The following is a 16,793-nucleotide window of genomic DNA, read 5'->3' as shown; positions in this document are numbered from 1 at the left end:
GGCTCCAGGGGTGCCCACACCCCCTGCGCCTCCGGCATCCTGGGGTTCATGAGCAGTGCGGACATGCGTGACACCCGTTCTTTCTTCCTAAGTGTTTTTCTGATTACACACATAGTACATGCTGATAAAAATAAGTCCAGGCATCCTCAAAATATGTAAGGACCAAAGAAAAGTCCTGTATAGTTACACACACACCCCTTCGTTTTGTTGATGGTGGTTGTTACAATCAAAGATCTTTCTAGTTGAGCATGGATGATAATTGTTGAAGCAATAATGTCCTGTGGGACATGTGGGCTGTTTCTGAATTACTCCTCTGAAAACAGTGCTGCCATACGTCTCTGCACACAAGTGTTTGTGCACTTGTGGGCCCATTTCTGCAGCCACGACCTTATTAGAAGGAATGTTTCTGGGTCAAAGGGTAGGAATATTAAAAAATTTCATAGATATTTCCAAACTGCCCTCAAAAAAGACTCTCTTCTTCCTACTTTCATTTTCTGTTTATTTCTTCTGAGATGGTAAAAACAGGTAATTTTTTTAGAAGTATTTGTCCATCTTTGGAGTTATGAGACATCAAATAAATACCAAGCCCCGCGGTGGAGAAGGATCCGGCCACAGCGTGCTGTTTGGCTGTCTCTCTCCATTTCTAAAGCACCAGATCTACCTCCTGAGCTTCTGTGCACGCGGGTTCCCTCCCCACGCTGTCCGTCACCAGGAGAGGGCTGGGAGCCATGGCGCACGTCTCCACCAGCGGCACTGATGAGTGTGGCTGTGGGGGTTTCCGTGGCAGCGTTTCCCACGGAGAAGTGAGTCGTAGCCACGCCTGATCCTGTCACCTCCCGTCTGGGCTGAGCTCTGTGGCCATGCTGAGCCCATGGGAAAAGTGGCAGGTCCCCTGTACCTGACAGCCTTCCGTCCCTCTTGTGCACCCAGGTGAGGAGCTGGCCATGCTGGAGGACATGAGCCTTGGAATCATGGACCTGAGGAACGTGACCTTCAAAGTCACTCAGGCCACGTCTAGTGCATCGACTGACATGCTGCCTGTCATCACGGGAAATCGGTAGAAAGATTTTTTTAATCCTCAGAACTAGCCCTGTGTTTTAATTTATGTTCATTACACGTGGCATACTTGTCATTTTCTTATCATGTCTCTTTCAGTTGAAGACATTGACCATAGTCTTCTACATTAAGTTCACAGACCTTTCAAGGTTCACGACCAGCACTCTGGAAACGGCTGAGCCAGACGGCCGGTCCATACTGTCGTGTAGAGGCCAGCTTGGTTTTCCTCTTCGCACCCGTCTCCTCTCCCGCCTCTCCCCTGTCACAGCCCTCACCCGCCCTCTGCCTCTCTTTACTGTTTTGCAGTGATGGGTTTAACGTGCGGATCCCTCTGCCGGGCCCCCTGTTCGACGCGCTGCCCCGGGAGATCCAGAGCGGCATGCTGCTGCGGGTGCAGCCCGTCCTCTTCAACGTGGGCATCAACGAGCAGCAGACGCTGGCCGAGAGGTGCGGGCTCTCGTGGGCCCGGGGTCGGGGGAGTGGTCGCTGAGGTGATGTGGAAAATGTCCTTAGTCCTCTTCAGGCTCTGAGTGCTGCAGGAACTATGTCATCGGCCCCTCCTCCTTTGGGCAGAGTTCTTGAAGTGCGGCCATACACCCAACCCTGTGTTTGGTGCTGGGGACACAAAGATGACCCAGGTGTGGTCTGTATCCTCAAGAGACTTGGGCTAGGAGGAGAGATGGAGGCACAAGGATGAAGATGAATGCAGGGAGTAGTAGGCGTCCTAGCGGGAGACCCAGGGAGAGGGTCTGGGAGGGCTTCCTGGGGGGGATGATGGCTAAATTGAGTTTTGAAGAGTAAGTAGGAGTTAGATGAGGAGGTGGAGGAAAGACCTGGCATCTGAGGCCAATAAGCCTGGGCAAAGGCAGGTGGGGAGAAACCGTGTGGGGGCTGGCGGCCAAGGCCCTAGGCTGGGATGGGCAGTGGTGAGGTTAGAGAGGCCCGTATGCCAGGCGAGAGCCTTGCCTTGATTTTCCAAAGGCCTGTGTCTTGTAAACTCCCTCCACATTCTGCCAGGCAACAGGGAGGAGTCACGTGTGCCCATGCGTGTGCGTGTGTTGGAGAGGCGGAAGGTTTGGGCACATGTAATGACCTTCTGCTAGTACGTGAAAACCTTTCCTGTTTTATCATTGTATTCATGTGACACATTTTAGAATAAAAAGGTGTTTAAAAGTGCTTGCTGTGAAGGGAATTTGGTCTCTAGGATGATGTGCTATCTTCCTTTTGGGCCTTTGGGACCCAGTGGTCAATATCCATTGACCCCTAAGTATAGGGTCACCCTCACTTAGCAAATGTGGTGTGGCTGGTGAGAGACACTGAAGAAGTTTGAGTAGAGCAGGACACAATCACATCTACATATTAAGTGGATCACTTGCGGGTCATGTGCCAGACAGATGTGAGGGGGACAAGTGTGATGAGGAGGTTGTTGGAAAGGGTACAGGCCAGAGGCGGTGAGCTGGATCAGGCAGGGGGTAGTACAGATGTAGGGACAGACTGAAGGACTGTTTCAGTGGTGAAATGAAAGGTTTGGTTTTCAGCTGGGCAGCGTGTGAGAGAGATGGTGAAGAGAATAACGGACCACGCTTCCGGGTCGGTAGTGAGTGTGTGTTGCCACCCACTGAGCCCAAGAACCAGAAGGGTCATGCTCAGGGGCCGAGGGAGCCTGGCTTAGGCTGGGGCCACCAGCCCAGGAAGCAGAGACCTCTAAGTTGTGAGCAGAACTGGAGGAGCCTACTTCATGGAGAGTGGGCGGCATCAGGAGGCCGGCAGGGAGTTGTCCCAGCGAGGACAGTAATGCTCCCTGCGTTGGGCAGCTGCTGTTCCTGGTGACTACAAGAGCAGTTTCTGAAAAGGTTGAGGCAAGGCCACATCGCAGCAAGCAGAGGGGCAGGTGGAGGAAGGGTGAGACAGTGGGGGTGGAGAAGACTTGGCAAGTGCCAGGTCTTTGCTCATTCATCTGCTTTTGGGACACTGACCCCTCAGCTCATAAACAAGCCCAGCTCACTGTGTCCTGGGGCAGTCCCCGAGGGAGCATGTGCCTAGAGGAAAAGCCATTGTGGGCATCGGGGTGGGTGGGCTGTGATGCACCCGCAGGAGGGAGTCCTGCCTGTTGAAGGATGACCTGGGACCATGAAGAGGCTGATGTCCTTGGAGGTCACTCAGCAGGGCAGTGGCAGAGCTGGACTGGGCACCCAGGCCTAATGACCACCCTGCATGACCGCCTCTGGCATGTCCTGGCTACCTGCGAGGTGTGCGGAGGATGAGCCTGCATGGAGAGAGGAGCGCTAGGGCCTCCCATACAGCCCGGGGGAGCAGCTAGTCAGGTGTGGTTATCCAGCAGGCAGAGTGACTTCCACTTCGAGTGCAGGACTGGGTCCTCACTCCCCAGCCGGAGCCCCATTGCTGTCCCCTCTCGTAAGCACCTCCAGGAAGGGAGGACACAGGGCCGCCCAGCAAGCATTCGGGAGAGGGGTTTCTATGCATGATGCCGCACGAGGGCCTGGGACAGATAGAGTTCCGCTCACCTTTGAGGCACATCTGTACCAAGTGTGCATGGTTCCTGCTAATGAAATGTAAACCAGTCACCAACAGTAGAGACGGCCCGGTGCTTGGGAGGAGGAAAGCGGCTTAGGGTTCAGCTGTGCGCCAACCCTTAAGAGAATCGACATTGTTAGCTTCAGTGCAGTTATGCTCATGCTAGAAGGAAGTGTCTGACTCATGGTGTCCCGTCTGACCTCCGTAGGTTTGGAGATACGTCTTTACAAGAAGTTATTAATGTGGAAAGTTTGGTGCGGTTAAATTCCTACTTTGAGCAGTTTAAGGAAGTTTTGCCTGAGGATTGTAAGTATTTCTTCACTCACGGTCGGTTTCGTTTTCACCTGTCTTCTGTCTTGTGTCACTTTGGGTGCTGGAGCCTTTCCTGCTGCTCAGGCTGTCTGCTCACCCACCGTCCAGACGCTGCCTCCGCACGCACAATTCCCCCTTTGCTTCCTTGTTCCCCAGCAGCCTGGTCACCTACTCGGACTCCGCCTGGCTTGAGTCCCCACCCAGAGAAGCTTCCGTCAGGCTGTGGCCCTTGCTGAGTCTTCTCTGGCTGGTTGTCTTGTCACCTGGATACTGCGGGGCTTTCTCACAAGCTGTCCGGGCCACTGGTGTTCACTGATGCCAGCGGCCGGTGTTGTGCCCCTGCTGGTAGGACAGGTGGGGTCACAGAGGCAGGTCCCCCAGTCAGCCCCACGCTGGGGTGAGCTCCCCATGCACCTCCTTCTGTGGTACATAGAGTAGGATGCTGGGCAGACACTTAGTGCTGGGTGTGGGGGTTCGGGGGGCCCTGTGTGGGTGTCCCCAGAGGCAGGGGAGAGTGACAGCAGCCATCACTCTGCTAACAGCCCTCCCTGTGCCCCTGGACTCAAGCAGGGGCCCCGGGCTCACCGCACTCACCGCACTATCTGTACAGGGGAATTCTCTCCTGATTTCATACTTGCTGAGCACCTGCCCTGTGTAAAGCACCATGGGACCCAGTGAGAATGAGACTAGATCCCGCCTGGTTAGGGATGGGCTCTGCTTCTCTGTGCTGGCACTGCCCCGGCTATGAGGGGGCGCCCCAGGTGAAGGAGGCAGACTCAGTCCCTGAGTAACACCAGTGTCCTTAAGGGAGATTCTGGAGGAGGGAGATGGGAAAAGCCTTCATTCGCATTCCCGGGTCACTGATGTGCCTGGCGCTTGCCGTGCTCTGCGCACATTTCCGCACTGACTCCCCACGACAACGCCACCACCCAGGTGTCAGTATTGGTTGTGCGGAAGGGTTGGCCTGGCTCTGAGGCTCGGCACTTAGTCGGCGAAGATGCCCTCTTAGGAGACGCTGTGTTGCAGGGGACCTTGGGCCAGGCTGGGGAGTTGATGTCAGTTTCTAGCAAGGAAGCGGAGTGGGCAAAGGCTTCAGGGATTCGTCTGGAATCAGCAGGAGTGTGCTGAATGGCTTGGAAGAGGGGTGCAGGCTGCTGTGCACAACGTTTTCTTCTCCCTCCAGCTCTGACCTGGGGATGTGGGTAGCTGGAGAGGAGAGGCACAAGGGGGAGTCGCTCTGGGAGCACGCTCCTTCGCAGCTGCGTGAGACAGTGCTGGGGAAGAGAGAGCTGTGGGCACGTGGTGGAGAGACACAGGGCCTGCGCTGACCATGGCCACACGAGCTGGCGCCCACTGATGGGCAGAGGAGCGGGGTTGGGGGGGTGAGGAGAGCAGCCCAGGCACCAACAGCCTTTGTGATATGGGACACAGGCCACAGGTGAGGCCAGATGGGGCATACCTGTTGCCACCTTGGTCGGCAGCACAGGTGACATGGGGCTGTCTCATGGCTCGGGTCACTGTGTGCAAGAGGAAGGGACTGAGCATAGAGCCTCTGGGGAAAGACCCACGTGGAGATGGCTTGAGAAGATTCAGTAGACAGGTGGGAGAGAGTCCTTGCAGGCAGGAGAGCAGGAGTGTTACCTGGGTGCCGAGGGGGCAGTGAGGGGAGGAGTCCCTGGTGACTTCTGAGGCACAGTCAGTGTGGCCAGGGCTGCAACCAGGGCAAGTGACAAAATGACACTGCCTCAGTAGGCCACTCTGCCCCAGAAATCAGAGATGTGAGGTGGGTGATGGGGGAAGGAGCTAGAGAAACACTGGCTGCAAGATGCAGGAGCAGCTGGGGCTACACTCGGGGGCTGCTGTGGACAGGGGGAAATACAGGTGTTCATGGCAGGTGGCCTCGGTCTCCCCGGGGAACCGCAGAGATGCCGGCGCTGACCACACACTGGAATTCACTGGGGAGCCCAGACAGTCCTGATTCCCGGGCCCCACCCCAGAGTGGTGGGCATCAGGAATTCCAGAAACTCCCAGGTGCCAGGTTGACAGCCATTAGTGAAAGGATCTCCTGGTGCTGCAGGTCACCAGTGCCTGGGCTCTTGGGAACCCCCCGGTATTGAGGTGTCCTTACGTGCTTCGGTGACCATAGTTGAAAGTGATGGATTTGTCAGATCCTTGCCAGGCTGTTTACATACTTGACCTGAATTAGCTAACGTGATCCTCACAGCAGCCTTGGGGGATGGGCCTGATTCCACACTATTTGACATTTGAGGACACTGAGACAGGAGGGTGAGTCTCCCAGGAAGGGAGCCCAGGCTGGCTGCCACCAGTGCCCACCTTCCAAGTGCTGCAAGGGTCAGAGAGAGTAGAGCACTGAAGCTTGGACTGGAGGGACAGGGTCTTTTGCAGGGCCAGGCCCCTGGCCAGGGCACCATGAAGGGGAGGAGGGAGGAGGGATGGAGGCCATGTGGAGGGCAGTGAGTGGGCACAGTGAGCCATGTGGTCAGGAAGTGGGAATTCCGTGCTCGGTGTCTTGGAGGGCAGCCTGTTTCCAGTGATGTGAGACCCCAGGAGATGTAGCCTGGTGATGAAGGCCAAAGAAGGGTGCGGTCTACAAGACAAAAGCAGGCCAGGCGTGGGCCTCTCCAGGGTGGACCAGTAGGACAGGACCACAACCCAGAAAGGTGGGGAGCAGCAGCCCATTGTGCCTTCAGCCCCAGGAGAATCGGGGCTCTGTGAGGCCGAGGAGATGGAGCGCAGCCAGTGAATACCCTCTCAGTCTGCTCGGTTCATCAGTGGGCAGGTGTGCACTGACCGGGCCGCAGGAGAGGCCAAGGAGAAGCTGCAGCCAATCTGGGGAAGTAACGTGCTGTGTCTCCTCCAGGAGACAAGCTTGCCTCCTCTGGGCTCCCACAGCCTCCATCACTGACTGAGCCCCTTATGAGCAGGAGCCCCCTTTCCACGTCCGTTTCTGCCCCAGTCCCCTGATTGGCATGGTGCCGGGCACATACCAGGTACATGCAATCATTAGCCTAAGATCCTGGGTACACGAGGGTGAGCTTGTGTGGTGGAAACTCTGTGTGCAGCTGGATCCCAGAATTCCATGTGTTTGGTTTTAATGTGGGGATTCAGGCACCATGGCTATTTTTCTTGGACTTGACCTGGAGGCTCTTCTCTTTTTCTCTGATGATCCTGGGATTTGAAAATCCCAGGTTTCTTAGGTGAGGGGATCGGACTGATCTTCCAGTTCAAGGGGTTCTGAAAGGGCTGGAGACTGTCATGGTGGCAGAGGGAGGCTGTGAGGGAGAGTAGGTCACTCTGGGTCCATGGGAGGAGGCCCTACTGCCCACATCCCCAGGGGTAGCCAAGCCCACTCAGTGGCCAAGACCCATTGCCCTAAGCATCCTCCTCCCTGCGGAGGCTCTGAAGACCAGAGCCTCCTCCCACCCTCAGTGACCCCATGTCTGTGCTCCAGCCCCTCAGAAGAGCTGAAGGAAGATGAGTGTTTGCCCTTGGCAGGTGGGACCGAAGTGGCCGTGAAAGTGATTTAAGTGCTCCCACGTCAGTAGCCAGGGCCAGTCCCTGAGCACACCCCTTCTTGCATAAGTCACCCCAAGCTTCCAGCTTGGCCAGGAGCCCATGCTGTTGTCGCCTCCGTGGGCCACAGGCCTGGGTGCCCCGCCAGCTCTCACAGATTGCCCCTGTCTTGCAGGCCTACCTCGATCTCGGAGCCAGACGTGCCTGCCGGAGCTGCTGCGTTTTCTGGGCCAGAACGTACATGCCAGGAAGAATAAGAACGTCGACATCCTCTGGCAAGCCGCCGAGGTAGTACCCTCGTTATACTGAGGAAAAGAACGTCATTGTTGCACTTGCTGCCAGTAATAATTATGATAATAAATCAGAGTCTCAGCCAGGAGTAGAGAGAGCGAATTTCTGCATATAGACACAAAAGACAGTCACCGAATGTGTCCAGAACTCTGGAGGATACTGAAAGGTGCCTATGAGTCCATTACTTTAGGGCTGCCTGAATCCCGGTAAGCTGGACACAAGACTCTATCCCCTGGGGCATTTAATAAGCAGGCTGATGACAGTTGTCACCCGCAGAAGCCTGGGCAGTCGATACCAGCTACAGCGTACTGCCTGCTGCATCTTTAATGCCTTCGGAGGTAGACCACGGTGACCTTTGCAGTCTCTTTACACAGGATTGTTTGTACCTTGCAGTTCAGAGCTCCTCTTTTCCCAAGTGCTTCCAGTATTTTCTCATAAATGTTCCTGTGGAGTTCATAGCTAGCCGTTCGCTCACCCCTGCTGAGGGTGGCCTTAACTGGTCTCCACGACAGCACTGTGACCTGTCCGGTGTTGCGGCTTGCACACGTAGACTCAGGAACGAGTGATCCCCAGATGGCATTCCGGCTCCCGGCCCGTCCGCCCTCTGCACCTGGGGAAGGAGAACACACCACACTGCCCACTCACACCTGGTTACCCCCGGTTCACAGAGCACAAGTAGCCATTAGGAGGGCTGTCTCTCCCCTCCACCCTCATGGCTTTCCTGAGCTGCTCATTCTAGAGCTTTCCTGTTCTCATCAGGCAAGTGTTCTCTCCACCCCGGGTCTCTTGCACGGCAGCAGACAGTCAGCTGGTCATGGTGCTTGCCTGCTGTTTGGGAGACCCTGTGTTTGAAAGCCTGTCTTCATGGAGCGCTGTCTTTGAACGCCCCTCACTTTGTGCCTTTCTTAGTGGCTGTGGCCACTGACGCCTTACTGTTGCATGCAGCTGTGAAGAGTGGACGTTCCCCTGTATATTCATGTGTTCATTGGGCCCTTCACGCGCCCCAGCTGGTAACTCGGTGCTCATGAAAGCTGTGGGATGGGTCTGTGGAGCTCCCCTTTCTGGGCCAGGCTGAGTGACAGGAAGCTTGAGGGGATTCATGGGCCTCATTTTTCAAATCTCGTCCTGGTTCTGAGACCTCATCTGCCCTTGCTCCTCCAGGCCAGGCCCAGCAAAGAGGGTGTAGAGTGAGCTCGTGCTTGCTGGGGTGCCTCTGCAGGCAGAGGAGCTCTGTACTTTCTTAGTATGTTTTAGGGGGTGCTGAAACCCCTTGTCACACAGGTATGTTTGCAAGACTTCAAACACAGAGCAAGCTTTCCCTCGTGGGGCACGGAGGCCAGAGGGTGACACAGCCAGATCCCTCCACAGTGGCACAGGGCAGCACCCATCCATTCACTCTGCTTGGAACAAGCATGCAGACAGCTTTATAGATGAGAGTGGATGCCGAGACCAGTGCACACCTTGTTTGGGAACGCGGTTCTGTTTTCCTCTTGCTAGACAATAGAAAAATCACCAGCTATGGCTGTGATCCGCCATCCCCTGTAACCAGGTTAGAAAAGCAGCCCATCCAGTCCCATATATTTTGTTCCCAGCAGAGTTTCAAGGTATAGATTTTCAGGTGGAAAAGTCTCAGAGGCCCTGGATGTATCACTTCTTAGATTCTCCACCTGGGGGGGGGGGTCCCCTGCGAAGACACGTATTTATGCAATGCCAAGTCACTCCTCTCTCAAGGCCTCCCATCCCCAGTTTGACCAGAGCTGCCCTCCTTTTCTGGATCTTATTTCTTTTCATTTCTGTATATAAACAAGGGGTCCCTGGCTAAACAGGATATCATTGGTCAGGTCGAGGCCCTCATTTTGTGGATGGGGAGACCAGCCAGAGCCCCAGAGCTGGCTGATGGCCCCCTAGAGGCCGGAGCCTGGCACTGCAGATGGCTCTCCTGTGCAGGAATGCACTTCTGGTCACCCCCGCCTGCCTTCTGGAGTCTCTCCTAGTTCCGGATACACCATCTATGAATGTGAACGTCCTTTGAACCTATTTGTGGTTCTAGCTTGTGCCATGGGTCCTGAACTGGGTCATGAACTCTGCAGCCTGGAGAATTCAGCGAGTAGGTGCACGTTCAGCCTCCCCTCATCATGTGGATTATATCACTCTTCACCCAGCTTAGGGGATGCTTAGCGTTTTTCTTTTTTTTCTTTCCTTTTAAAATTTTTTTGTCTGTTCTCAAGAGAAGACTGTCTTCCTCCTGATGGTCTTGGCTGAACTTGTTTGGGACTTTTCTCTTTTGTCTTTCTCTAGACACCGTGCTTAGGACTACACTGTGCTCTCTACCTGGTGGCATTCCTGGCAGTGGCTTCGCGTTCTTGGCTTTGCTGGCCTGAGACGCAGGCGTGGTGCCGCCTCCAGGGCAGTCTGCGGTGGCTCCGGTGCTCCTCTGGAGTGCGGCACGTTATTAGAGCTCACCATCATCTAGTTTTGATTTTTTTCGCTACATACAGTATTGTCCTACCTGGTACAGGTCCATAGGCCCTTATCTGAAGCTCCTGTGGGCAGATGTTTCGGAATTCACAGGTTTCCATCTTTTAGAAAGGTGATTTGGTATACAGTTGGTGCACATATGTGTACTACATGCATATCACCTACTTGATGTGGTGCACATGTAGGATTGATCATACCCAGGGGAGTCTGGGGCAGCGCTCTGGAACCAAACTCATTAATATTGCTTTATTAAAAAATATAAATAGTTATACAAAATGGGATAAATGAAGATTATAAGTAATTCCGCATCAGCTCAGATCTGGCTATACTGCCAAATGAAGTTGCCATAAACTTAAAAAATCTTTTGTTTTAGGGCTTTCTGCTCTTGGGGACTGTGTACCTAGACTTATATCTAGTGGTACAAAGAAAATGCCCCCACATGTCCTTCCTGTGGGGGAGAAGGTGCCCTGGGGTGGCCTTTTCTCAGCCCAGAGGCTGCCCCACTGTAAGCTCCCCACTTGTGAAGGGGAGAGTGCACTGACCCCTGACCCCTGCTCAGCCCTGAGTGAGCTGGAGGATGGTGGAGGTGGCCAAGGGGAAGCTCTTCTGAGCTATTTCCATCTGTGCAGGTGAGGAGGAGAGTAGAGACAGTGGGTCTGTGCTATGCCTTCCAGAAAGGTCTGGAGATTTGCCCGGGGGCAGGGCATCCTGAGAGCTGCTCTGACCTCCTGAGCTGGTCTTTGCTGCCCTCCTTCGCCCAGGGCTCGCAGCACAGGTCTGAATGTGATGAGATGGCCTGGGCACAGTTTGGAAGAGGGCAGTGGTTAAGGTGAGCACACAGACAGTGATGCCCCAGAAAAGAAGGGGGAGTCTAGGCCTGGAAGGAACGGCCTGGGGGGGGGTGGAGTCACACGAGGGATGGGGACAGTCACACAGGGACAAAGGCGGTCCCATGGGCAGTGACATCGTTTCTGCTGCTGGCTCTGGCCGGACGTGGAGTTGGGGAGCAGAAGTAGAGGGAATGCCGGCCCGGGGGAGTTGGCCTTGCCACATGCCACCATTGACCATCCGGAGCCTGTGTCCCACGAGCGAAGCGTGTTCCCATTCTGTGGCATCTCCCTCTGAGCACAACCTGTGTCCCTGTTGCAGATCTGCCGCCGCCTTAACGGGGTCCGGTTCACCAGCTGCAAGAGTGCCAAGGACCGCACGGCCATGTCGGTGACGCTGGAGCAGTGCCTGATCCTGCAGCACGAGCACGGCATGGCCCCGCAGGTGTTCACCCAGGCCCTGGAGTGCATGCGCAGGTGAGTCCCGCTGCCCAGGCCGCCCGCCCCGCCTGCCCCGGGCTCCGTGTAAACTGCAGATGAGCCGGTCCTGCCGGAGCGCCCCCGGCCCAGGTCCCCTTGACTCCCGCCGGCACACTCTGGTTTGACTTCGGAAAATTCACTGACGTCTGCCAAGTCAAACCGTCGGCAGTCTCAAATTGAGCCTGTGTTCTCTTTCAAGTCAAGGGGGACAAGAGAGCTAGCAGTCTCTGTGAGCAGGACTGCTGTGAAATCGGTGACCTCAGGGCAAGCTTAGGAGTCAGGACGTTGCCCAGGGCAGTCCAGTGCGGCCGCGTGCGAGTGGTTGGGCACGTGGCGGCCCTCAGCCCCCCGCCTTGCTGCGGACGGGAACGAGGCCAGAGCTTCCTCAGCAGGCACCTGCTGTTTCCACCATGCGTATTCGCTCCTTTCAAACTTGAGAGAAGGAAATGCGTCTGCAGGTTGCACCGGTTTGCTCTGCTTCTTCTCTAGCCGTCGACACAGTTTGCTTTTCTTAGCAAAGTGTCACATGAGTGTCTTATGGTAACGGCAGCAGCCCCCCCACCTGTCCGTGTGCCGTGGCGACCTCACCCTAATCATGTTCTGATTCTGAGGCAGCAGGCGTGTTTGCAGAATGAAACCCGGGACTAAAAACTGTCTACTGTTGATCGATGCCTTGTTTCAAGCACTGCTGGGGAGCACCTTACCTCACATACCAAAAGAAAGGATAAGAAACCTGGCTTTCCCGTCTCCTTCAATGTAGCCACCAATGCTGTCAAAGTCTCGTTTCCAACGGTCACTCCTACTGAATGTTCTGTATCATTTGTCCTCTCACCAAATTCTTTAAAGCGTTCAATTCTCTTATCCTTTCTGTATGTTTCTGCCGTTTGACCTTCTCACAATAACCCACAAAAGTGATGCCTGAGCTCCTGCCTCTTGATAATAGCATTTTGTAGGAATGGAAATGTGTTGTCCCTGTTTTGTCTTTTCCACATTCATCCAAACCCCTCTCTGTGACCTCGGGGCTTCTATTTATGCACGTGTGGAAAGTTCACCGCCTTCCCTGTACTGAGGCTCAGGGAAGCAATGGAGACTCTTGAGACCCCCGCCCAGGCACCCTTAGTCAAGCCTGCCCTCGCGGCCTGTCCCTGGTGCCATGAGGGCGGCAGGGCCTGGGCTTCCAGCCATGCACGTCTGCACCCTGTGAGCTGCGAGGTGCTGGGAGGGACCACCTCGGTGAGATGCAGGCCTCTGCTAGAGAGGAAACACGAAAAATGGAAGAGGGGGGATACCTGTGGCTGTCAGAGCGGAGTAGGGTCAGGTCCACTCAGTAGACCAGGCCCTGCGTGAGGTGTACAGCTACCCAGTCCTGGCTTCTGGAACAGATTCGACGAGAACAACAATTCGTTCTGACCTCATCTGTACACAGAGGTCTCTGGAGACCAGGGAGAAAGGGGCTCCTTAGAAAGACACAGGGGCAGCTGCATCTCCTGGGGCTGTGTGGGCAGGACCCGCACGCGCACAGAGTAACTGCTCCGGCCTTCCGCACACATCACTCCATCACCTAAGAAAGTGATACTCCTTGTAGCAGAATTTAAAAACATGGATAAGCCCCTCCACCAGCTGTTCTCGCACCCCCACTTCAGAATCCTCCGTATTCCTACTATTAACAAGCAGCCGTGCTCATGTCTGATTAGACACGCACACACAAGCACATAGGCGTGAGTGCGGTTAATACGCACGCTGGGGTCGCCCGTGCCTGAGTAACGCACAGGACACACAGATGCGCGAACAGATGCAGCTCGGTGCGCGGTTGTGCCTGTCGTCGCCTACTTTTTTCATTTTGCTGTCTTGTGAGCGTTCTTTCAGGTTAGTAAGTGGAGACCTTAGGATTTCGAGCACACCATAACGATCCAGTTGGCTGCCAGGGAATAGCTAAGCCGATGGTGGTTGTCAGCACCTCGAACCAGGGGGCCATGAACCCCCTTATGGATGCTCCTGGCCACGCCTGCCGCGTTGATCCCTTAGGTTAAAACGTACACACCTCTGTAAGGTTTTTCATACAAATCGTCACACTCCCACCCCTGTCCCGAGCACCTGCTTGTCCACCCTCCGGGTGCTGTCGTGCCCGTCCCTCGTCGGAGGGCTTCCGAGTCTGTTAAGTCGGTGTTGCTTTCCTGTGTCACAGGTGAGGCCCCCGAGGTCCTGAGTAGAGAAAGATCTTCCTCCCTGGGCCTCCCTCTGCCTCTCTAAACCTCCCCCCTCCACCTCTAATTATGGAAGTCTTTTTAATGTGTCCTATTTATGTTTTCCTGAATTTTCTAAAATCTCTGAGGTAAACATGTAATCTCACTTACTAATCATGTCAGATATTATTACACAAGAACCAAGCCCGATCACAGCCCCCCTGCACCCAACCCCGGGACCCAGTAGCTCCAGCAGCCGGGGCTCCGAGCTCACCACCGCCTGTCTGCCTGACCGCATCGCAGCTCAGGCCGACACCGCGTGTGGTTGTTTGAAGGTGATTTTCTGGATTCTCCCCTGTGGGGAAGACATGCATCTGTCCATAGACTGCAAGCCTGAGGTGGCTGGGTCACTAGCCAGAATTTCTGGCCATAGTGTGGCCAGGACCTATGGCTCAGCCAGGAGCCCTAAGGAGGCAGCAGAAAATACTGGACCATGCCTTGAGTGGAGGAATGCATTTTGGTTCTCCTGCTTTCTCGCTTGCATCTGACCAGATGGAAGAGCAGAGCATGCAGGCAAGGCTGCAGGGCGGAGAGAGGGGGTGGGGTAAGGGGGCAAAGCTGACACTTGGGCTGTTTCTCCGGGAGGCCCAGGATGAGCAGTGGCCAGTGCTGTGCTAGCAAACGTTTACCAACCAGCTCCCCGCCTCCACCACCAAAAAAAGCCCTGATCTGTAGTGTTTGCCAGTTTCTGTGGCATAAATACTCCCACTGGGGCTTATTTCCAGCTACCGGTGTGACATCACGGACACGGAGTTGGGAAGAGATGTGTACGCACGGCTCTTGCAAGCCTTTGGAGCCCATGCCAGCTCACCGCGCGTGGTGCCTCTCTGTCCCCAATCCAGGGCTGAAACGCTCACAGAGTGGGCCTTCCTAAGTAGCCACAGTGACCCCCCCTCCTGCCCCCCGAGACTGCCCTGACTGGGAAAGTGTCCCCAGTCTGAACGACACATCCCGGCAGGGCCATTCCAGGGCTTCCAGTTTCCTCTGGGGAAGCCCAGGAGAACTCTGCTTGAGGAAGGACCCCATGCTGCTCTCTCTGGGGCCCGCATCTCTGCTTCTGTGTCACTGTTGCCACTTCGGTGGACACTCATAGAGGTTGCGGCTCCAGAGCCAGTGCACCTCAGTCTGTTTTCCTGGGGCACCAAAAGGGGGAAAAAAACCCCAGAATTTCCGATGGGAGCTCGGTTGGATTCGCGGTTGGGATCATCCTGTGGAACAGTAACCTGAACGCCCGGGGACGCCAGCAGCTCACGCTCTGCCGCTGCTCAGCCTGCCAGCCAGGGCGAGTCTGGGGAGGGCTCTGCCTCTGACGATACTTGAGGCAAATGGTCGTTGTTTGAATGGTTCATCAAGAGGCAGCTTTGGTGAAGTCCGTCGCACCGCGCCCCCGCTCAGGCATCTGTGAGAAGGTCAAACACCCCCCCAATGGTTCTTCATGTTCAGCTTGCTTCTTGAAACCCACGTCTTGGCAGCATGTGAGAGCATGGCAGGGCAGCATGGAGTTGCGCTTGGCCAGCCGAGAGAGCGCGAACATGGAAAACCATTTAGTCAACCTACATGTGTTCGTTTTCGGTAGAAGACGGTATTTTTTCTTATTTTCACTTCTCTTTCTCTCCTTTCTTCCTGTGACTGTGCTGGTTTTGTTTTGGTACCCCTTCCACACCCTTTTCTGCTCACCCTCTTTTCTTTCTGTTGTGGCTCCATCTCATTTTCTGATTTGTTTTAAATCTTACCGTTTGGTTCTCCTCTTTCTTCCATACTTTTGATACAATCCACTGCATGTGTCTTTTTTTTTTTCCCTTTATTTCCTTTGCCTTTTTCTTTTCCTTTCTCCCAAACTTTTTCCTTTTCACAGCATTGGAACACGGGAGGTAGTCACCCAGAAGAACTTGAGCGGCCTGGTGCCCATCCGAGACTTAAGACTAGACCCCAGCCTCCTCTGTTCCATCCCTCTGTTAGCCCTGAGCCCCAATTTACTGATTGTGTGGCTCTTCCTGAGCATAGCATACCTGGTGACCAAATTGCGTTGTAAATGAGTATCGTTGCGAAAAGTCAGTACTAAGTCACAAGAAAAACAAAAGTGCCAGATTATGTCCAGCCACCTGTGTACCTAACTGGACAGAAGGAATGTGTCAGAGCGTGGTCTGCCAAGAAATATTTCATGCCTTACAGTTTGACGTTTCGTTGTTCTGAACTGTAAATACCTGCCAAATTATTTCACCGAGAGGACTCGTGCGTTTAAATTCCATCGAGTTTCCAGTGCTTGTAACACGTTCTTACGGTGCCCTGTCACTGCATTGTTTAGCTGGCCTGGAGTTACTTGTACCAAATCTCTCACCTTCTGGTGTAAAGCTATTTATTACCTGTATATCTCCTGTGCCCTGTTTCCGAGAGAAGGGGATCTGTCTGAAGAGAATTTGTATATTTGATACTATTCTTTAATGTACCGCTAACCTTTCCTTTCCTTTTGAAGAGAAACGAAAAGGACAGATAGATGCTTTATAACCGGCTCATCTAGACCAACCTATTTAATAGGACATGTACCTTCTGCTTTCATTTCAAAGCGTAGTCCCTGACCTCAGAGTAGCAAACACTTTGCAGAATCGTACCATTCCTCGCTTGTGTTTATGATTTCCAGTTTGAGACGACACAAAGCTGTGACCGCAGTTGCCCATTGTACCAGGTCAGGCACATTAAAATAACATCCTGCATGTGACTTTCAATTTACTCTTTGACATCTTTAAGGATCACTAAACTGGTTACGGGAATTAGTGCATATAGGAACAAAAGGCTGTTAAATACATTAATTTTTCATGAAGCAGTATTTTTCATTTAAAAAAAAATCAAATGTGATTGATAATGATAATTCTGAAAGTCAAAAAAAAAAATCCAAAAATGGAAGCCTAACCTTTGGGCACTTGTGGCAGATGGAACTGTGAGAGAGAAGGAGTTGCTTGGGTTTGTGCTATTAGCGCTCTTCATGTAACATGGAAATGCCCAGAAAACGAGGTGGTTCATAACCTTAACTTTCACATTT

The 16,793-nt window shown here is 54.0% G+C and overlaps 1 protein-coding gene across 14 annotated transcripts in view; it reads left to right on the top strand.

The window, feature by feature from the left end:
- Positions 1-16,793, top strand: part of INPP4A (inositol polyphosphate-4-phosphatase type I A) — a 131,448-nt gene that overhangs the window by 108,135 nt on the left and 6,520 nt on the right. For 9 of the 14 annotated variants that reach the window (XM_087863324.1, XM_087863323.1, XM_087863316.1 and 6 more), the window contains 6 exons: positions 931-1,057; positions 1,363-1,503; positions 3,800-3,897; positions 7,613-7,725; positions 11,356-11,510; positions 15,612-16,695. In XM_087863324.1, the coding sequence (XP_087719450.1) occupies positions 931-1,057; positions 1,363-1,503; positions 3,800-3,897; positions 7,613-7,725; positions 11,356-11,510; positions 15,612-15,792 (815 nt within the window). In that variant the 3' untranslated portion in view covers positions 15,793-16,695. Of the gene's footprint in view, positions 1-930; positions 1,058-1,362; positions 1,504-3,799; positions 3,898-7,612; positions 7,726-11,355; positions 11,511-15,611; positions 16,696-16,793 lie in introns of those variants that run through there. The other 5 variants (XM_087863325.1, XM_045771788.2, XM_087863327.1 and 2 more) reach the window with 1 other exon arrangement.

This window comes from Ursus americanus, chromosome 7 (genome assembly GCF_024610735.1).
Source record: "Ursus americanus isolate L20-20 chromosome 7, mUrsAme1.1.p, whole genome shotgun sequence".
Classification (NCBI taxonomy): Eukaryota; Metazoa; Chordata; class Mammalia; order Carnivora; family Ursidae; genus Ursus; species Ursus americanus.
Note: the sequence above shows the minus strand (reverse complement) of the source record. Positions and strands in the feature narration are given on the sequence as shown.